Consider the following 22612-nt stretch of genomic DNA (forward strand, 5'->3'; position numbering starts at 1 on the left):
TGTGTGTTTATCTATCTGCATAATTATACATTTTCTTACTTCTGCAAAGGCAACAACAACAATTTACATCCAGCTACGATACACTCAAAAAAAGGATATTGGGAGGCTGTTACATTTACTGTAGTGTAACATGTATTTCGAACGACATTCATTCATGTTTCCAATGTGAACGTGATTCAGTCATGTAGGATTTGCATGAACTTCAAAAACGTAACATTTATTAGATCCATTCATGTTGCGATAAACTGAGACAATCGAGTATCTAGGCATGACCGCGAAAATCAAGGCGAAGGCAGTCTTCTTCAGAAGCAGATTGTTGAGAAGAAGACACACCGTTGGCTTGCACATGGAAAAGGTAAGCAGAAATCCACCATCATCCGCCTAAATGTAAAATAATATGTGCATAAATGTCTTCAGCTCTTAGCTAACGTTAACTAGCTAGTTGTTCTGTTGAGGCTATTTGTTATTTTCGACCAAACTTAAAAAGCCAACAGTCCCCATGTGCACGGCTAGCTGTGCCGCGTTAGCGTTAGGTTGTCTCCTTTTTTGCAACCTGCCTCATAACCTGCCATTGTGAACGGTAAGCTATTGTTAATGACGAGGTAACGTGTTACCGACATATTATAAGGTGTTCACAACTAGCTAACAAATGTTAATGATGTTGGCATACTTCCTGTAGAGTTAAATTAGCGCGCTAACGTTAGCACGCTAAGATTAGCCGTGCGTTAGCCGGTTTTATCAGACTTTTCACACCAGTGATGCCCTGCAGGGTGATGTTGTGGACTTGTGTGCTGCAAACCTCAGTGTGTGTTTGACTTTCTCCCGCATGTGTAGATTCACTGTCCCTGTGTTAGCCGTGCTAACGTTAGCGCGCTAACGTTGAGCTAACGTTAGCCGTGCTAACGTTAGCCGTTTCTTACTGCTTACGTTAGCCTGCTTACTGCTAACGTAAATTTCAGGGAAACTTAACCTTTCCCTGAGATTTGCACGGTTTTATTAGACTGTTCACACCAGTGATGCCCTGCAGGGTGATGTTGTGGACTTGTGTGCTGCAGACCTTAGTGTGGGTTTGACTTTCTCCCGCATGTCCCTGCGTTAGCCTGCTTACGTTAGCCGTTTCCTACTGCTGCCGAATGCAGCAGACGTAATACACGCGTGTCTTGTTTACTTTCTAAGCTAAGCTAAATACTAGCAGAGTTTGGGTGAGGGAGGCTGAGTTTGATTAGCCGAATATGGATACAATTTGACCGGATTCAAATCAGAGCCTTCGCGCTACGTTGCACACTTTGGAGCCGAGATATCTCAATGTTTTTACGGACAGCGACACGGTCTCTCTCTCTCTACAACCAACCACAGCTAAAGTCATGGAGTAGCGTTACCTGAGGAAAGCGGGTACGATAGTAGTTATAAGCTGTGTGGACATCCATTGCCAAATAATCTAGAGTCACCGTAACCGTGCACTTTATCACTGTAAGTATTGTTTTACCATATGTTCCAGAAAGAGTTATTTTTATACGACAGATGAATGCTCATTGTCTATAACAGGGGAATTTGTTTGAAGAGATGTCTGTATGATTCATTAGTGAATAAGGGCAGCTTGTTATGATGCAGAACATGCTGAATTCTGTGTTTTTACTACGAGGACGTTGCTACAGGCCCGATTGTATTTATTTTCCGATTGGTTATCTTTCCAATGATAGAAGAGATGTGTTAACTTGGGGGTAACATTTATATTTGTTAATAATATTGAATTGAAGTAAATGTATCTATATTCTTTTTTACATGATGAATCGTTACAAATATGCTGTGTTTTTACAAATAGCAGAAAGTCACAGTGAGAAAAATATATAATATTTGCTACTTTCCTTGACAATCATTTTTTCATCAAGACAACTTAATAACTTAACCTTCATTGATTGTTCTATCTGACTTTATTGCAGCAACTTCTGACTGCAAAAGTGTCCTGTGTCTGCTATCCCCCAGAGTGTCCTGGTCAACCTCACTGACTGCACCATCCCACCGCAAGAGTGTCCTGGTCAACCTCACTGACCTGCCAGGCATGAAACGGTGAATGTTTCTCACTGAACAAGCGATTCCAATGTTAAAAAGCTTATGTGTGATGGTCTAGCTAAATTATGTGGAGGTGTATGGAGTGTAGTGTATCTCTATCTGGTAGATATGAGCTACTAAAACATATTAGACGACAGCACAGGCAGCGCTATCCATGCCCACACATAAACTGCCCATGTACTTTTAAGACGTGGAATGCTTTGCACATTCATTTAAGTAGAGTCCATCTTCAACAAAACTCCCAGGAGCTGCTAGAATTGTCAACATTCAGTTGCACTTGTATTGATTTGTGCACTTGTATTGATCTTCCACAGAGAAGGATTCTTTTTTACACATTTGCACTCATGTGAAGAGTCAAGAAACTGTTACTTGTATGTTTGGGGGTTGCAGTGTTCAAACAAATGTATACGGAACATTTCACTCTCACAAGACCAGGAAACACAATCCACATACATTCAAATATTTCAAGCCAGATGTAGTTACAACCAGTGAAGTTTCACAAGAATCCTGTGATAATCCTGAGGAAGATGAACATACTGAAGATAACCCTGCAGTTGAAGATGCGTGTATTGTGCATTTGCATGTCTTGAACGGACTGAACTGCAATATCAAATGTGTACCTAACAACAGTGACAACAAAATAGCCAAACTAATTTCTTTTTTGTGTAGGTGAATGCAGAATTCAAGAGAATCACAACAATCAATTTGCAGTCAAAGTTCTTCTCCCAGCTGGATCTTCACTCTGAAAACCTGATCCAGGTGTATGCCAAGAAAGGTGGAGTTCAAGGGAGAAAGATCAAGAGCATCATGGTACCCATAACCCAGGTATGATAACAATGGAAAAGTTGAAGAGAGGCTATTCTACTCGTAGAGCTTTTGTATTTTTTTACTTCCCCGTTGCTCTTATTGGTTGTCTGCACCTGTTGATAACGCCCCTTGGAAATTTAAAATGAACTGAGAGGTTCCAGAATAATACGCATTTCTGAAATTAGGGTGGTGATGCCAAGCTGTGATCGGTAGCGAACATTCAAAAACCTTGGGAGATTAATAAGAAACTTTAGGAAAGGTGTATGAAGTCATAGGTGCCAGCAGCTACTGGATCCCAAGGGTTCACATACTAATGCACACATGGATATTGCATGGTTAATCATTGTGATTAATAAGCTGGTTGGTTGAGATGGTGTTCCTAATGTTATTTTATTTTGCATATTTTCTCTTATCTGCATACTTAGACTGACAGCGTTGACGTCAGACGAGAATGCGTCCTCAAAGGTCTGTGTCTACCTGAACGAAGATCCAGAGAAGCTGGTGATGGAATACAAGGTATGTTCATTTACCTTTATCTTTATTTGGGGATGATCACAGTTGGAATAGATGTGGTTTCCTCTTGGTTGCCATTAGCTTTAAAAATGTGAAACTTTTATTTACCTTAGTAATGCTAGAATAACAACCACTGATCTCATGGTAACAGACAAGCCACTGGTAGGGCTTAGTCATTGAAGTAGCTCACCATGGCTCAGTGAAACAATTTAATATCAGGTAGTCATAATGTCTTTTAATTATGTGAATAAAGTTATTGATAGCTGTTTATACAGTCAAATTAACATGTGCAATAAAAATGGGATGTAATGCACATAAGTGAAAATTATTGCCCTTAATTGTTTTGTCACAGAATTTCGAAAGCAGTCAAACGGCCATGGCAGAGACCCTTCTTTGGAATCCTTGTCATTTGAAAAGAAGGTGCAGAGCCCAGTGATGACCCTGAGGATGTTGGAGTCATTCTGGAGGGGGTGGAAGTGCTAGATGAGTTGGAAAAGGTACCTTTTGCGGTGTCAATGTTGCTTGCGCTTGTGTATGCTCTCAACCTGAGCTACCTTCCAGAGCTCAAGTACACATTCGAAGCTCTGCAGAAGATCATGATGGAACTAAATGGAAACAAACTATCCATAAAAGGACAAGCTCTCAAAACAAAGCTTTTACATTAGTTTGAGACTGCCCACTGATGGCTAAAGCAGATAAGAAACTTCCGTGTTTCTGTGCTATTTTCTGTAATCCTGTGAGTTCACCAGGACATTAAACGACAAGTGCAGTAAGTTAGTAATTGCAAAATGTAAAAAGGAATGTTTTAAGAAGAATGTTTGAAATCTTTTAAGAAGAATGTTTGAAAGGTTTTAAGAGGAATGTGGTTTTTTTTTTTTTAGACCGCTTGTTTTTTTTCAAATGGATTAAGTACCAAGATCCACTATATTGGCACTTTCAAAAATAAGTGAAGCAGTGTACTTTATTATTTTGAATGTATGTATGTCATAGAAAGTTGAAAAAACTTGTAATTTTGATATGTATGTTTGCAAGCAACTGGTTGTTAAAACATTATTCAGTGCCTCCTTTGAGAAATACAATTGTATTGCAACATCTCCCATTTGTCTTGTTATGTTTCCAGCCGGCTGTATATTTTGTTAAAACTTAAGTTTCAGTTCTAGTTCACGGTAAACGTTTAAAAAATGTTAACACTCTAAAGTTATTTTTAGAATTACCTTAGCTAAATCATGGAAAGTATTTCAACACGATTAAACGTGGAGTTGTCAGGTGCTTGTATGAGTCTATAGACCCATACAAGCACCTGACAACTCCACGTTTTAATCAAAACAAATGACGCTTTCAACGAACTTAATAAAATCATGGAAAGGATTTCCACACGATTAAAATGCTTTCTTCAAGCAAAAAGCAATTCTGTTGGATCAACGTAATTTATTCGGGTTAGTCCAACCTATTTTACTTGGGCCGGATTCAATTAATTCATTTGGGTTGGTCCAACTTAATTGACTGTTGTATTTTTTACTAATGTAGAATTAGTCAAACCAACCCTAATCAATTAAGTTGATCCTACTCAAGTACTTTAAGTTGGATCAACATAATTGTTTTATGCTTAAAGAAAGCATTTTAATCATGTGGAAATCCTTTCCATGATTTTATTAAGTTAGTTGAAAGCGTCGTTTTTTTGAGTGTACGAAAAATACGCTACAATACGAAAAACATGTTATTTCACATTTGATGTTGAATGAAGTCACTTTGCCTTGTGGCCAGGTTACTTGTCTTCTGCATAGAACCTGGTTAAACCTGGTTCAGATTTTCTCTTAAGTCTTTCTGTGTTTGAAAAACTGAGATTACATCATTTTTGAGAACAAATGGGAGATATCCTTTGAGGACAATAGAGTATTACTTTTAGATACATAAATACACATCTCGGTTAAAATAATGACAAACAGCATGTCAACAGTGTGGACAGCATTTGCCTTTCCCTTCCCCTCATACCTCCAAGATGTCTTTCCACTCCGTGTCCTTCCTGCAGCCCAGCCTCCACTGTTTGAGGAAGCAGCGTAGTTTGAGGCTGAGCAGCACCAGGGCCTGTTTGAGGTGCTGGGACTCCTGGACCAGCAGAGTCCTCTCCTGGCTCCACAACTTCTGCTGGAGCCGAACCTGGAGGCCCAAACTCTGCAGCTGGAAGTCCCGACGGAGCAGAGCCCTCTGGTGCTCCTCCTGGATCTGAGAGGGACCGACAGTTTGACACAGGACGATCAGGGAGGAAAGGGTGTTTCTGTGTGAGATTGAGGGGTCTTTTGTTTCCAGGACAGTGTTTGTGTGTCTTGGCAGTATTCAGTGCTGCAAACTGACCTGTGTGAGTTTGAGAGTGGTTTCTCTCTGAGCCTGCCTCTCCTCCTCCAGCTCCACCTGAGTTCCGAGAGCCGACTCTTCCGCTTCGGACAGCCGAGCCAGCAGGTCATCGACATGGACGGGCTGGAGGAACGGAAGAGGGAGATGAGGAAAGGATGAGTGGGGGGGAAGATAAGGAAGAAGGGAGGTGGAGTAAAAGAGTTGAGGGAAAGAAATAAATAAGGAAAGGAGCAGTGGATAGGGAAACATCGGTGGGTAGGGAACAAGGGAGGCGGCCAGAGATTAAAGAAAAGAACAAAAAGCAGTAATGGGAGGAGAGGTGACGAGGGACGAGAGCGTCAGAAGGAAATGAAAAAGGGAGGAACAGCTAAGTGTGAGAAGCACATAACATGGCAGTTTTATGCTAGAACACCCTTTAAATCACATTTCAGCTTCGGCACGCAAACTGTATGTCCACACACACACACACACACACACACTCTCTCTCTCTCTCTCTCTCTCTCTCTCTCTCTCACACACACACACATCTCATGCACTCTCCCATGCCTCATTTGACTGCTGAGTGAGTGCGATCCATCGACCCACCACTGTACCATTAATGTCCTCTTTCACCCTCTACCGGGCTCAGCCTCTGCCCTCCATCACCCTCCACCCTGAACAGCACCCAGGCCGCTCACAGCCAGAGTTTCTGTTCCGGTACGACTCACTGTTGTGAGAAAGTGGCAGCTGCTCATGCAAAAAATGTGCATTACAAAACTGAAGCAACGTGTGAGCAAATGTGCAAAGAATGAGAGGATCCAAACACACGAATAACACCATGCTACCAACACCGTAGCCTAGCCTAGCATAAAGACCGGAGGAAGGGGGAAACGAGCTCTACCATTGAATGTTGCAGAGAATGAGCGGCTCCATCATGCTGAGTGTTTGTGTGATTGAACGGTATGTGCTGCTGTGTCACTGCTCGGCTCACTTCATCGGCTGTTTCTCCAGAACATCTGACTCTCCTGTTATCTTTCTGCTTCATTCTATTTCACATTCTCAAGCTCGGATAGAGATGCAGACACACGCGCACACACACACACACACACATCCCTGGTTACCATGGAGACACGCCAGCTAAAGGTCAGCCAAACAAAGAGGTCTTTTCTTCCCCTCAATCCCACAGCTGACGGTGAAGTCACTGTTTATGTTTGTTGACAACACTGTGTTGCTAGCATGAGTTCACCACTACTGTACCACGTCATGAACTTCAAGCTTCAGTGTGTGTGTGTGTGTGTGTGCACATGTGCATGTAAATGAGCCTTTGATGAACTTTTCCTGTCATTGTGTGTTTGCAAAGGAAGAAGTGATGCAAGCATACACAGCCCACATGTACATTCAACGCACGTTTTCATGGGTTTTGTTGTTCGGGTTTGTGTCGGATTCAATAATTCAAATATTAATATTAATAATAATAATTAAATGTTACTCGTCGAGGGTACAAGTTCATTCTTAATGGTCCTTAAACAGGAGTTTGACCTGCCAAATCTTCATCAAGCCACTCGCCACTACATCAAGCTATGACCCATTATCACTCCAAAACTTGGCAAAAAGCTATTAAGTGGGCCTTGACTATCTCAGTACTTTTTTTTCCTTTTAAATTGTGAACAAGATACACGTTGAACTAAGTTTCTTGTTACTCATTGGTCGACACATACTGTACACCAGGGGTATTCAACTAAAATTCCAAAAGGTCCAGATCGAGAAAATCTCCTCGGGCAAAGGTCCGAAACATTACAATAATATCTGGCTCGCGCTATTTACTGCCATATATATATATCAATATATTCAAGAAGCCTAATAGTAGTAACAACATCTCTGTGTAGTCAACAACTGTCAAATCAAATAAAGTACACATCAATTATATTTTAACAAATTATTACTCCCAGTTTTCAAATTCAACTGGATGGATTATAAATAACACATAGAAATACATAAAGAAATGTTTTTCTCATTTAAAGTGAAATAAGGTCTGGATTAAAGGATATGAATGTGTTTGACTGCGTAAGTGTGTGTCGATGTGTGAATGAATGGCTTCATGCAGAGATGCATGCAAAAAAAAGGTCCACGTGTTGTGGTTTACAACGCATCGGTCGGTGCGTTTCCTGCATCGCTGAACGAGTTCCGTAAAGGCTGAAAAAGTTGCGCAGCGCCGGTTAAAATAGACGCTCTCTGTCAAAACAAAAACGAGTTTAGGTCCTGGGTCCGGATACAACGGCATCTGGGTCCGGATCCGGACCGCGGTCCGCCAATTGGCGACGCCCTGCTGTACACTAATACCAACTGGCTAATACATCAGCCGGGACAATTTGGTGGTCTCGCTCTGAATTACATATTTGTTAAAATCCACATCTGATCACTTTGTCCTTGTCTTGCTTCATCCTACTGTCCTCTCATCCTGCTGAAACACACACAAACGTCTTCAGCAGGCGCGATGGCAAGACAACAGGTTGGGACATGTCTTCTCTCTAACTGTGTTTTGGATGTTTATTCAGCGAGAGTATTTTGGGGTGTTATGGCAGCAATTGTCAACTGTATGTGTCAAAGCTGGTTGTGTTTTTTGCCACAGTGGAAACAAGCTGTAAACGTAACGCTGACAGAACACCACCCTTTAAAGTCACAGGCAAACGGCAGATAGAGCGTGTTTTTGTTTGTGTCGTGTGCTTTTCGATCGTTGAGTCATGCAAAAGTGAGAGTGGTTTAGTGGATACAACCCATACATGAAATATTGAGCTGTAGAAACCGTTGGCTTCCACAATCTGCTCCCTCACTCGCTGTTTGACCAGACAGACAAGGAAGAAATTAATAAATGCACTGAGGGTAAATGCAAGTAGTCATTTGCTCCATTATTAATATGAAAACAGCAGTTATAGCCCCTTTCACATTCCCCGTCAGCTTCCCTAGTTACTTTTTCCTCTCGGTCAGACTGTTAAAGGAGCAGACTAGACATTTGTTTGTTGCCCTGAAGGCATGTTGAGACTTCGACCAGCCAAAAGCCGAAGAGTTTGTTTGTCTGTCTGCGTGTACAAGACAGAGTGAGAGATTTGACATTAAAGCTTCAGGCTCAAGTGTGTGTGTGTGTGTGTGTGTGTGTCTGTCCTGATGGGAATGGTTGTGTTGTTGAGCGACTCACCAGCGCATCGTCCGCCTCCTTCTCTCCCCATTCCAGCCGGCCGCCGTCCCGCTTTTGCGTCTCATTGCCGCCTGATTGGCTGTTCTCCTCTATTTCGATTTCACCTTCCACCTCCGGCTCTGATTGGTCCCTATAATCAGGCTGCTGCATGCATGCATGGGCAGGTTAATGAATAAAAAAAAACATAGAGGAGAGAGGGAGGGACAGGGGAGGAGACAACGTGGTGGAACAAAAACAAAAAAGGAGGGGAGTGATAGTAACGAAAGAAAAAACACAAGACAAACAAACACAACCATAAGAATAAAGAACAATTCAACCAAAATGACGTCGATCCATATGACAACATTGAGAGAAATGAGGAAACAACGGACAAAACAGAAACAGTTGTATGGATCTCACAAGACGAAGAAAAGGATGTAGAGGAGAAAGAGCTTGGTCAGAGAGGAGAAGGAGAGGGTGGAGAAAAGACAGAAAAGGAGGATGGAGGGCAGAATGAATGGCTGAGGGGGGAGGAGAGATACATGAAACAGAGGAGGACACAGAAGAGTGGGAAGAGAGGAGAGACAGCAATGGGAGAAAGAGGAGGGGAGGGAGCGGGAAAGAGGGGAGAAAGAAGACGAGAAGGAGTAAGGCGGTTAGGATGAAAAGGCAGAGCGAAGGGGCAACAAGGTGAAGGAGGAGAGGGGATGGGGAAGCAAAGCAAGGACAAATAGGAGGAGAAGAAGGAGGAGGAAGAGTGGGACCGAGGGAAGGAAAGGGATGTGAGGTGAGCAAGGAGTCAGGGGGAAGTAGGTCGGCATTTAAGGAGATGACCAAGAGGAGGAGGCGTGAGTAACGGGAGAAAGGAGGCAAAGGCAGAGATGGAAGTGACCATCAGAATTTGGCCTCTAATGGAGTCGAAACATGATCATGTATTCTCTTAAAACTTTGTATAATTTCACCACAGCCTCCTCCAGACAGGCAAACTAGATTACATTAGAAAAGACTTTCACAAGAAACAAGTTTATTTTTGTTGTAAAGGCAGGACACCGAATCACAAAAATATCCATCCAGTAAGTTTTGTCTGCTGTTGAGTCTTGAAAGTCTTGTCAGTGTGGTGACACAATCTGTAAATAACAAATGAGGGTTTTGTCATCTTCAAGCATGTTCCTGACAGTTGGAGCTCAAGCCAGCAGCTGCACGTCAGTCGAGTGTAAACTCAAAATCTTTGCTGATTCCAATGTGCCTTCATAAATGTGGATCTCACACTGAATTTGGAGCATCAAATAGTGGAAAATAAATTTGATGCTCAGACTAAAACATCAATCAACTGCGACCCAAGAATTCCCCCAGAGGAGAACGTCAGACTGTAAATGTGATTCATAAAGTATGATGGGACCGTCTCCTCCGCTGCTTTAAGAAATCTAGATTAAAAACTCTTTTAGTAATAATCCGACGTAAATTTCACCACCGCTTCTTTCTTTGCACACAAACTATGGATTTGAATAACTCAGATATTTTGACTCCGGATTTAGTATTTTAGCGATTAAATGAAAGTCTATTTTTAAGTGGTTTTGTCGTCTTGTGTTTCTACCAACGTGACGTTATTAAAAAAAACAGTCATTTTTAAAATACAGTACTCGGTATCTGGTGTCAGAATACTAATTCGCTCAAATAGACGGACAACACCAAACACTAGACTTGTAGCTGTTACGATTTTAAGTATTCAAAACAGGCTCAGATAGTACTTATAGACTATGTTCATAGTTTATTATTTGCTAGTCAACTACATCGCATGTTGCTACATGAATCTTAATACGGGCCAAACAATGCAATTGTCCTGCTGGCCTTTATTCTGATAAAATAACAATAAATGTGAGTAAATCTATATAAATGTATGATAGATATTGCACAACCTCACTCAATCTAAACCTAGTTGGTTTTATGATGCTGATGAAAACATGTATAAATAAATGGTGCTTTATGTGATTCTTAATAACTCTACTATGTCCATGCATTCAAACAGGCTCCATTTGAGGCCTAAAGCAGCATCTAAATACCAGGTCAGGAAGCAATCTCACTGCATGCAGAGGACAAAGGGTGGCATCATGTGGAGAGGTTTACACGGGCAGCTCAAATCTGAATTCATCGAATACGCCCATACAGCAGGGGCAGATTTAGTTTGTTTGTTTGTCACTAAAGGGATATCTTTCCACTCACAACTGTGTTGGAGTCCCGTCAGGTTCATTTGTATTTTAAATTGCCGTTGTTCATCAGATTTGAGCGTGTTGTGTAAATCCATTCTCCGGTGTGAGGAGAGACTAAAGCAGCAGGGTTAGATGGGAGTGGGAGGATTATGCAGCCAAACTAACGCTTAGGCACTGGACCAAACACAAAGTTGAAGAATAGAAAAACAAACACGTGACAACGGAAAATAAAATAAAAAGTAAAAAAAAGAAGAAGCTTTCGAAAAAGAGAGACTGATAACAAATGAAAGAGACAGAGTGACAAGGAGTGAAAAGGAGGAGTGTGTTTCCCGTCTTTTACCTGCTCCACGGCAACGCTCAGTCCATCCTGCCCGTCCCCAGAGCAGAGGAGGGAGGCGCAGGGTGAGGCCAGCGGAGACGCTCCTTCAACCCGAGGGTCCGGCCCACCTGCTGGGGGTTTACCCAGGCTGTCGACCTGCTCCACAAAGGCCTGTAGCTGGGTGTGCAGGGCCTGGAGCCGGCTGGTCAGAGCACCAACCAGGGGCCGGTCCGCCAGGTCAGACAGCTCTGAAATCTGCGGAAACAAAGAAATAACAGACTTTATCTCACAGTCGGTCATTAGTGTGAAAAGCTAACAAACACCCCGAGCGGGGGACGCGTACCTGGCCGTGAGGCTGAGCTTTCTCCAGGTCACACGGCTCCGCTGCCTCGTTGCTGCAGACCTTGTGATAGATGGACGGGGAGGAGGAGAGGCAGTTCGACTCTGGGGAGGTCAGGAGCTGTATCGCGGTGGAAACCAAGCGAGCCTGGTCCCTCATGGTCAGCAAGGCATCATGGTCCTTCTGCCCCAGGTAGCCAGGGAGTGAGGTTGTTGCGTCAGCGTTGTCCTCGATCTCCTTTTTGCGTTCCTTGATCTCCAGGGTGTTGGTCTCACCCCCTACTGGCTCTTTGCGGTGCGGCGGGCTGACGGAAAAACACAGAGAGAGCATGTTTAGGACTTCTGATACATGTTCACACAATTTCACACAGAAATGTTGTGAGGGAAACTGAAAACATAAACTACCTTGGGAGGCACTCAGCCGAGTCTCCGGCCTCTGCGTCAGTCTCCAGAGCCAGTCGTAGTGAGGAGGAAGAGGAGGAGGAGGAGGAAGGAGCATGGTAGGAGGCCAGATCACAGCGCTGCAGGTTGGACAGGAGCACTCGGTTTTCGTACTGCAGCTTCTTCACCTTCCCGCCCAGATCTCCAATCTGAAGCCTCGCCAGTCTGAGCTCCTCCTCCTGGACCGGGGCGTCCGTGCTGATAAGCACCGCCCCTTCCTGTATGGAGTGCACCGGGCTGTCGTTGAGCAGCCCGTCCGTCAGCGACGCCAATGAGTTGGACGACAGTGCGGACGGCGGCGGCGGGAGATCAGATTTGTAGCGGTTTATCTCATTCATCAGGAGTTTGTTCTGTTCCTCCAGCTCGATGAGAGACCTCCTCAGTAGCTCCGCCTCCTCCTCCACAAACTGGAGGTGTCTCTGGAGCTCCATGACGTTTTCAGATGAAGCCCCTCCCCCGAGTACCATGGCTCCTCCTCCCAGACTGCAACCAACACCAGAAAGCTCCTGTGGACAATCTAGGGAAAAGAAACAACGAGCGGTCAGGCAGTTGAGAAATAATTATAAATATCCACAACATGTCTGAAAGCAGGTATAATCTGAAAGGAATAGTTCGACATTTTGGGAAATAAGTTTGTTTTATTGCCGAGTGTTTGATAAGAACATTGATACAGCTTTCATCACGTATATATATAAATGTGTAATAGAGATGAGTTTACAAACTACCTTGCGGTCCCTTCATGTCGTCCATCTCAGCTCGGAGCCCCCTGTTCTCCACCTCCAGCTCAACGATGCGTCGACTCAGCAGGTTGGCCTCCTCTTCCACCAGCTTCAGGTGGACTCTGATCTCCGCCTCGCGCGTGTGGGGGGAGTCATTAACCTGAGGGGGAGTCAAATCAAATACACACTAGGAGAGGAGAACCATTTCCTGAATCAACTCCCACCTGTTCATTAAATCAGCTGTTAGCATGCAATACTGAAGGGCTTATCAGTGTTTCATACCACTTTCTGACATCATGGTTTGAAAGGACAAACTATAAATATCACTATCAAAAGTGATAACAACATTTTCAGTCCTGGATATTCAAATCCTCATCATTACGCATGTGACTGGAAAGTCAACATTGTAACAACTGATGTATTAGTTTGTTGTTTTCAGCATTAGTCACTGAAACGGCTCATAAGTGAGTTGGATTTAATGAGCTTTGTGGGGAGTTTTGGCTGTTTATAAAACAACACAAATGCAGCTCTGTAGAGTTTTCCCAGGCGTTTTTTGGCATTTAGGTTTATAGGGGTACACTTCACAAACTGGGACCACCATAATAGCTTACTGGCAACGTTTTGCATCTCTCAGGCAAAGATCAAGAGATACAGAGTTAAATGGTATAAAGATGGAAAGGCAGGGTTTATATTTTCCTTCAGGTGTTGTCAGAAAACACTCCTGTTGGCTGTATCACTATCCTCTAAATATGAAATCCTCCTCCATTGTGTGGTGATCTTTGGTCTTGTTCACTGACCACTACATTGTCTGCCCTAATTTGCTCACCTATCACTGTCTGACGATGACAAAGTGAAACGTGATAAACGTTTTGCTCCCGTGTAAATTGGCTTAAGAAACAAATATCTAGCTATGCATTCGTTCATATCTGTCCCCCTCATCCCCCCCCTCACCTCCTCCACGGTGAGCGAGGCGTTGACGTCCCCGTACAGCGACCTGAACTTGGCCAGCTCCTCCTTCATGGCCTCGCTGTCCTTCACCAGTTTGGTCAGCTTCTTGCACATCAGGGCTGACTCCTCTTTGGCAAAGTGGAGCTGACATTTCAGGTCCGAGCTGTCCTCCTGCGGCGACGGGGCGGAAAGAGAAGAGAGCGCCGAGATGGCATTGATACAAGAACTGCCGTATCACAGAGAGGCCGACACGTACGCGCGTCTGTTATCATGCAATGTACGTTTGTGACAGTTTAAGAATTGATTCATCTTTTTTTAGGTAATTCATTGAACTGAGAGCCGGACAGGGATGGAAACACACACACAGAGAGTAAAAGCTGCAGACAGATGGACAACAGCTTAAACATTAGAGCAGGGGTGTCAAACTCATTTCCACTCCGGGCCACATCAGCATCACGGTCGTCCTCAAAGGGCCGGTTGTAAATGTAAGACTGTATAACTAACTTCTCCCCAACATATTGTTAAATAACTCTCTCTGCATTTGATTATTGTTTATTCAAGTGTAAACATATTGTACATGCAGTTATATAAATGTAAAATGATATTTAAACACATTTCTGTTATTGTAACATAAATCATTTTAATTGAGGGTTAAGAAACCCACATTAGTCTATCAAAGATCAAACTATTAAAGAAAATAACAAAGACAAATATCAAACACAAGTTATTACATTAACTTTGTTCAAAGCTGTTTGTGTCACCTCTCTGCATCACTAATGTTCCTCCCTGTCGTCGTCCTGTGCATGGCAGCAACATCACTGAGAGTCAGGTCTGATGAACATGGATGGATGCTCTGTGTCCGTGTTGTCTGTGCTTTCATCAACAGATAATGAAGAAGACGAGTACCTGCTCGTCTCTTAGCTAGCTGTGTTGTTAGATTGCTGCTAGTTCATGAACTCGGTCTGCGATGGTGTTTCTTCACAAACTGACATTTGTAAAAGTCTGTATCTGGTCGGAGCTCTGCTCACATACCTTCAGCATGCACTGGGCTGTAGCTGTGTCAATATATTCTGCTGTGATTGCAGTCTGCCGTTTAATTCTTGGACAATTTGATGTTTTTCTTGGAGGCTAAATTTAGCTCCGTGTTTGGTGTCAAAATGCCGACGTGAATTGTATCCGTCATCACCGACACGCCTCATAGCACAGAAGACAGACACGTTTTTCTCCTTGAAGCACAAACATGTATTCACTTTCCCATCTTTCATTACATTTTCTTCCCTCTGCATCAATTTTTCTCTTCGTGGACATTTTGGGATTATTTGTCGATCTTTTTCAATCGTTGGAAAACCTCTTTTCGGGCTGTTGCCTCTCCTGTCCACCTGTTGTGATAGTTTTAATGTCGGTACACAGACAACATGCTATCTCATAATTTCAACTTTCTATCTCATAATTTCGACCATGGGGATACTTTTATTATCAAGTCTAACTTTTAATTATTTTTCCAAAAAAGAAAAAAAAAAGAAAATCTTTTTTTTATTAACATTTTTTTTTTGCTGGCGGATTCGCGGGCCACATAAAATGACGTGGCGGGCCGAATCGGCCCGCGGGCCTTGAGTTTGACATGTGCATTAGAGGTTTGGATATGATTTTGTTATTGAATTATGTCCTCATGTTCTGTTTTTCTAACCATGCTGATGTTTGGGCATCATCTCTCTCAGTTAAAATATGCACTATTTGCCTGTCTGTCATTTGAACACAAGCCGCATTTCAGTGCAGTCCTGCAGCTCAAATGGGATGAATTGGTTTTTCATTCTATTTAAAGTCGCCTTGAACTTGAAAAATAATGACAAAGAGCTATTTGAATAGCGTGCAGCTTTCAGCTAAAATGGTGAGGTCAGTGTCATTTGTTCCTCGGGAGGCTTTTAAGAAGAAAAAAAGACACAAAGGAAAGTCCAGAAAACACTCATTAGTGGTTTGCCTCAGACAACGTCATACAGCATATTAAATTACTGTTTCTACTTTTTCTAAAAGTGACATTGTCTCGTTTTAAACACTGATCAACTCCGTGGCTCCATAGAGCGCGTCAGTGTCCGTTTTGGTTTTGCGGCATATTCACTGTACGGGTCAGTCTCCCCATAGCACACTGCCTGTCCAGCACCAACGAGCAGACAGACGCAGTTAGTGACTAGCTGGTGAACATAGTGGAGCATTTAGCATTTAAAGAGCCACGTATTTCCCTCAGGAGTTGGTGGAGACCAAAAAACAGAGCTAAAAGAGAGTGGGTGTTGGATTTACATTCATCGGGTGGCATGACATCAGCTAATTGCTATTGTGGCTCTGTGTCTGCTTTATGTACACAGGCAACCACATTAGCCAAACCAACGACAGAAGGGCTGTGTGTCAGCCCGTGGTGGTGTTCTTCTGTCTCCGAGTGACCGAAAAAAACAGTTGATTCAGCTTTAAACGTCCCCCTTTTTTTTTAGGAGTTGTACGAAGCTCTCAACATGAACGTGCCGTGTATTGATGCATGTATCTCTATCTTAAACTGCGTTGTAACTACTGCTGACCTGAGGCGACCCTGTGCGCCTCATTCCTCAGAAGCAGCTCCGTGGCTGTATTTCTTTTACGGCCTGTGGAGCGTTTCCAACCACATTAAGCGATGCGAGCGCCAGCCAGTCGACCATTTGTGGCATGTGGCTTGGAGAGGAAGCCTGGGCTTGCGTTTGCAGACGGGGAGCGATGTCAGTGAGAGAATTAACTTCACCGCAAACACCTTCTGTGGGGATATGTTACTCCTGTGGGTTTTTAATCTGTATCTCGGTGTACTCTGTTAAACCTGATCTCACACTTCTAACTCCCAGAGTGCCTTTTTTTTCCCTTCGCAGAGGAAAAACAAGTCTTACAGCTGTGTTTGAATTATTTTTGGCGATTTGGAAAAATAAAGAATTGAGGGAGACCTCAGAAAGTGAAGTTAAGGAAATAAATAGTGAAGTGAAGTGAGGCAGAATGAAGAGGAGGTAGGGATTTAAAGTGTGGTGTCCAGGCGTGATCTGTAATCCAAGCATGAACAAAAAACGGGTATGCAAGGATTACAGTCAGTACAAACACCTGCAGGACACGATGGAGGGAAGAAAAGAGAGAAAGAGATGATGTGGAGATGAGGAGGAATAGAGGAAGATGCTGATTCATCTGCTTCAAACTGCACACGGCTTGTTTGGACAGATAGAGTGTGATCCCCAGAGGAAGAGGAGAGACACACAGACTGCCCAGTTGTGAGCTGTGAGGCGGGAACACACTTAAAGGATCAAACATGATAGATTTCCAACATGACCGTCGTGGTCGGCGGCCCCGGACAAACATTGACATGTCTGTTCCGAACTCAAATGGTGTTAGAAGCAGAAACAAAAAGAGTAACACAGCTGTTTCAGGGAGGATTGGCTGTAAAGGTGATAATTAACTGGGTAAGTCATTTAACTAGAGTGCCTGTCTCCTGAAGCAGCAGGTCTGCTACAGCACTTGCTCTTTGTAAATGACAATAAGGGGATTTTATGTTATTGTTTTGTGATTCTGCTTATTGATTCCATTCAGTTCATATCAAATCCTGATTCTGGTGGTTTGAGTATAAAGAGACTAAGGGGCTGTATGCAGCAGATATCCGGGACAAAACTTCCTTTTCTGTGCACTGCTCAGTGTTTACCGTCAGATTAGCAACCTGAGATGCATGACTGGAGTTGGAGTTGAAAGACGATGTGTACATCCAGATACTAATTCTACTAATTCTTTCTAATTCTGAACCAACAACAATCGATATCATTGGGCGATACCCGGTGGGTTCTGAGATCTCATTTGTTTATCACTTCTGACTTCACAAGGCAACCAGAACGCTTCCGATCCCTAAATCTTCCCCCGTTGCTTCCAGATTCTACATCTGGATGAAGAATCTGCTTATCGAGGTCAGTGACATGAATGACGAGGCATTTTGTGATTCTCTTTGGCTACAACATAATAAAAATCTTCATTTTTTCCATGATTATTTTTTGCTTTTCAACGAGCTGAACGTAACTGAAATGCGTCATCGTGTTCGACTGAGTTCCGCTGTGCACAAAAGGATTTAGTGATCACGTTTCACTTCATCACGACTGAACGGAATAATCTTGTCGATGGAGAAAACAATCCTCGCAGGATTCTAGAAGCATGTTTCCAATCGGCTCTGATTCTTACAGTTTGGCACACGTGCCGCTGTGCTCGATACACTCAATGTCGAGACGTGTAGGAGGGAATAACCGACACAGCTCCTGTCGCCTGCAGTACATGCAATTACATCTGTGCGGCGACGACGACAGCTGCCTCGAGCGATGCTGACGCCATAGAAACTGTCAGCAACGATGCGATGCTGACGCCAGGAAAATAGGGTGATATTTATTGTTTTGTATCTTATATCATATTAACGAGGATAAACTAAATTATACATGTGGGTAAACTGGTTAACTGCCTCATAAAGCAAAGAAATAAAAAATGATCTTAACAGCAACAACAGCAAAATAAAAAAGAAAAATCTTGGTATTGTAATATTTGTATGTTTCTCTAGTTCTGCAGCTGTTGCAATACACATGCGGCTATTTGTTATTGGTGATTGTGTTACATGTCCTTTTGAAAGTGTGTGTGTGTGTGTGTGTGTTAGATAAATGTCACTCTCTCCAGGTCTAAATGTCTTCAAGGGTTAGCAGCTGAAACAGCACTTTGTCTCTCTTATTGATTTGTTGGACCATATGGAGGAACATAGGAGTGTGTGTGTGTGTGTGTGTGTGTGTGTGTGTGTTACCTGTGGACAGAGCTTCTTGTCAGGTTTGTTGTTGGCTCGTGCTCCTCTTTTCCTCTGGGAGTTCTGCAACACATAGACACATACAGAGTGTCATTAGTAAGAAGTGACACAACAGTGAACTCTTTCGATAGGATGAAGAATGAATGCGATTCAGTCTGAAACAACACGGAGGGACTACTACCTGCAGTGGAACTAGGCTGCGTTTTGAACCTTCCCCTAAGAGCAGACGTTTAGCAAAGATATACAAACCACTGACTAAAATATATTTACCAATGATTTCCCCTTTATCTCATCTGAACAGAGCCACTGCCAGCTGATGACAGACAATAATATATTCAGGTGCCTTTTCACATCTCCAACCATCCTGCATTCTGGTGCAATTAAAGAAATGTTGTCCTTTTTCACGACGTTGAAGGCGACACTGAAGACTGCAGTCTTCCCTGGATGCATGGGAATGTTGACAGTTCCCCCCAGTTTACCAAGACGCACTTGGATTGAACCTCATTAAAGGTATAGTTTGACATTTAGAGTGGTATATATATATATATATATATATATATATATATATATATATATATATATATATATATAGCACTCCTTGTCGTGCTGAGCCCCAGATGTCATTGCTACAGTGAAGAATGTGAAAAAAGAAATAAAGAGAAGGGGAAAGAGACAAAGGGGAAAAATGAAGAGGGAAAAACAAAAGCATAGATCTAGATCTAATGACATGAACCAAAAACTGAGTTGTGTTGCTAAAAACTCACAGACGTACTCAAACACACACCATCGTCTTCATCTGAGTGTCGGCCCAGAGCATTAGACTCTCATAAATCATCATGCTTCCTTCTCTTAACACCCACGACCAATCACACACACACACACACACACACACACACACACACACACACACACACACACACACACACACACACACACACACACACACACACACACACACACACACACACACACACACACAAGCTAAGCTCATCTGGCTCAATCCGTTTCCATGGAAACAAACTACTCTCTCTGCAACCGAGCAGCGACAACAGAAAGACCCGGAGGCAGAAAGAGGTGAGAGAGGAGGACAAGAAAATAAGAAACAATTATAATGTTGTCATTCTTTTTCCTTTTTCGATTTCCCCAAAATGTAAATTGAATGTTATTTTAATGTTTGTAATGAATTGCTGAAATGATGAAACCTCGGAGCACTGAGGAGTTTTCTCAATACTTCCTCTCATGTCCAGGTGTTGCAGTGCAGCATCAGCATGACGGGGATTTGATCATTTGTCTGATGTTTATTTCCACAAGTCTGTCTCCTTCCTCCCTCACCTCTCCTCCTTCCATCCCTTCGTCACACTTTGGGTTATTTCCAGACCTTTTCATTTTTCATCTCCCGCTCTCCTTCCCTCCCTCACCCCTCTCTCTTCTCTCTCTCTGTCTCTCACCTTAACTACTTTAGCGTCATTCCCGATAATGGAACCACTGATCCTGGCTGGATGTTGAACAGATGTCGAGGGGGCGCAGACTCTCATCGCAAGAGGAAACGATGAGAGCCTGCGACACAAAGTCCGAAAGCGTATTTAAACTCACTCGTGACTATTGGAGGGTGAGTGTATGAATAAGAGAGATATTCCCACATCACTGATGAAGGCGGAGCCAGAGGTGTGGTATGTTTTCAAATGTACAATGGAGCTTCTAAACCTGTGTTTTCGCCTTCATAATATCGTTTTGGGAAATGTTTGGGAAATGTCATGCCGGTCCATTCTAAAAGACCTAATACTCACTTTTACCAAAGCGATGATTATAAATGTTCAATATTCATTATGTAAAAACACGCACACACACACACACCCACACACACACACACACACACACACACACACACACACACACACAGACACACCACAGCCTGGTTCTCATGTTTCCGAGCCCTCAGGTCGACAGTTACGCTGCAGATAAGATAACAGTTTGACTTCCATGTTATCTGATACTCAACAGCTTCTTGCTGTGTCCTCTGCTTTTATAGCAAAGGTTTTGTCAGGTAACATTTCACTATATTTCACAGTAATCACAAGCTGGCGGTAGGGGAGATGGATCAAAAGAAAACAGTGGAAAAAGGACGACAGAGGCAGAGACCGGTAGATGAATTGCCAAAGACATAAATGCACGCCAAGCCCTGCTTTGCCGGGTGGATGGAGGGAAACCGCTCAGGACAGAGAGGGAAAGAGGAAGAGATGGCCACTGACGGATAACAACAGCGATGCCAGAGAGAGGGGAACAAAAGGTGAGAGAGAGCGAGAGCGAGAGCGAGAGCGAGCGAGAGCGAGCGAGAGCGAGCGAGCGAGAGAGAGCGAGAGAGAGAGTGTGTGTGTGTGTATAAAGAGAGTGTGGGTTTGTGGAAGGGAAAGTGATTTATTTGAAGTGCAGGCGAGGGGCCAGTCTCCAGACTGAGAGAACACCACACTCATGTCTCTACATCATCACCGCCACGCACACTGGAACAAAGGGTCTACACAACGCAACGCACAATGAGTTGCATAACCAGGGAGTGTGTGTGTGTGTGTCTGTTTGTGTGATAACGATGGATTGAAGTGATATTTTCCGCTATAATCCACGAACGTTAATATAACAATACAAACGGATGCCTGTACAAATTCTAACATCATACTTATTCTTAGTCACACTCGATAACAGCTTTTAGTGTATTCCAAGGATCCAAATGCAGCATTAAGCAGCCCCCCCCCCCACACACACACACACACACACACACTTGTCTGCTGCAGAGGAAAGCAGCTCAGAGCACAACAGAGCCGAGCAGATAAGACGGAGGCAACACCAGCGTTTCCCCAAATCCCCAGGCTGCTCAGCTCATTACTACACACTGGCGCTGTCTCCACACTCTGCAGTGTCTCACGCGCTTTCACACACTTTTGGTGAAAGCAGCTATAACACCCTGCTAGAGGTGAATTGGGGAATAAACAGGCCATTACTGTCGAGCGCTTGGAGCATAAAGCCTCTTTGTCTGCTGCGATGTTGTCGATAAGCCTGAATCGAGGATCATGAAACAAATCAGACTCTTTGCCGTCCAGTTGTTCACTAACGCACTCCAGTGGTTTCGTTTGCTTTCGTCTATTTACTACAAATCAAGATTGACGTCACCTTAAAGATATTTGGGGCGTATTTTCTTTGCTGTTCATTTGAATTGAACGATTTGAAAGTCTTTTTTTTTTTTTTTGAGTTTGTGAAATCCATCACAGAGAGCATCGAGTCTGCAGTAACTTTTGCTACATCATCATTGATGAGGAATGCAGAACAGACAATATTGTAATGCTGACGGATGATCGTGGATGACACAACGCAGGCGAAACTGCAGACTCAAGTCTGCAAACTGATTTTTATACTAGATGTGTCACGGGAGTTCACAGGTAGGACCCAAACGCAAGACCACAGGAGACAGAAGTTAATGGGAACAGGTTTTATTTAGCCTGACTCAGACAGGAAGGTGTGGAGCCCGTGGTCCGACACCAGAGTAGGCCGATCGACGGTGTGAGTCCCGTGGCTCGACACCGGAGGGCTGGTAGCTCGACGGCGTGGCACCTCCCCCGTAAAGTCCCGTGGCTGGATACGTGGCTCGATATGAAAAAGTACAGTACAGGACCAGCCTGAAGGAGGCAATCTAGTGTTTCACTCTCAGGCGATTTTCACATCTCTCACAGAAAAACCATCAAACAACTGTAAAGAGGGAGAAACAAACTAACCGAAAGAAAGGAAAATATATGAGCTTTCCAAAACTGTCGGGCTCATTAACACCAGAAAGACTGATGAACTCCAGGAGTCCAAATGGAGGCCAACAAAAGCCGTCCATTAAAAGTGAGAATACGATTTAAACTCTCATTTCTCTGCATGATATCACTGCATGAA

The 22612-nt window shown here is 43.4% G+C and overlaps 1 protein-coding gene and 1 long non-coding RNA gene across 3 annotated transcripts in view; one reads left to right on the forward strand and one right to left on the reverse strand.

The window, feature by feature from the left end:
• The window catches only part of mtcl2 (microtubule crosslinking factor 2), a gene marked incomplete at its 5' end in the record, with an annotated part of 88035 nt that overhangs the window by 18545 nt on the left and 46878 nt on the right, over positions 1–22612 (reverse strand). Inside the window, 9 exons of the mRNA XM_079274006.1 lie at positions 5383–5613; positions 5743–5865; positions 8915–9058; positions 11441–11674; positions 11763–12063; positions 12164–12716; positions 12925–13078; positions 13870–14037; positions 18689–18751. Coding sequence (XP_079130132.1) covers positions 5383–5613; positions 5743–5865; positions 8915–9058; positions 11441–11674; positions 11763–12063; positions 12164–12716; positions 12925–13078; positions 13870–14037; positions 18689–18751 — 1971 coding nt within the window. The remainder of the gene's footprint in view (positions 1–5382; positions 5614–5742; positions 5866–8914; positions 9059–11440; positions 11675–11762; positions 12064–12163; positions 12717–12924; positions 13079–13869; positions 14038–18688; positions 18752–22612) is intronic.
• Positions 125–3777, forward strand: LOC306781251. Of its 2 annotated transcripts, none has more exons than XR_013772198.1 (5): positions 125–355; positions 1941–2067; positions 2740–2895; positions 3303–3393; positions 3754–3777. It is a non-coding gene; the product is annotated as an uncharacterized lncRNA (long non-coding RNA). The 2 variants fall into 2 exon arrangements; XR_013772199.1 differs by having other exon boundaries at positions 3743–3775.

Source organism: Melanostigma gelatinosum, assembly GCF_949748355.1.
Source record: "Melanostigma gelatinosum genome assembly, chromosome: 8".
Lineage (NCBI taxonomy): Eukaryota > Metazoa > Chordata > Actinopteri > Perciformes > Zoarcidae > Melanostigma > Melanostigma gelatinosum.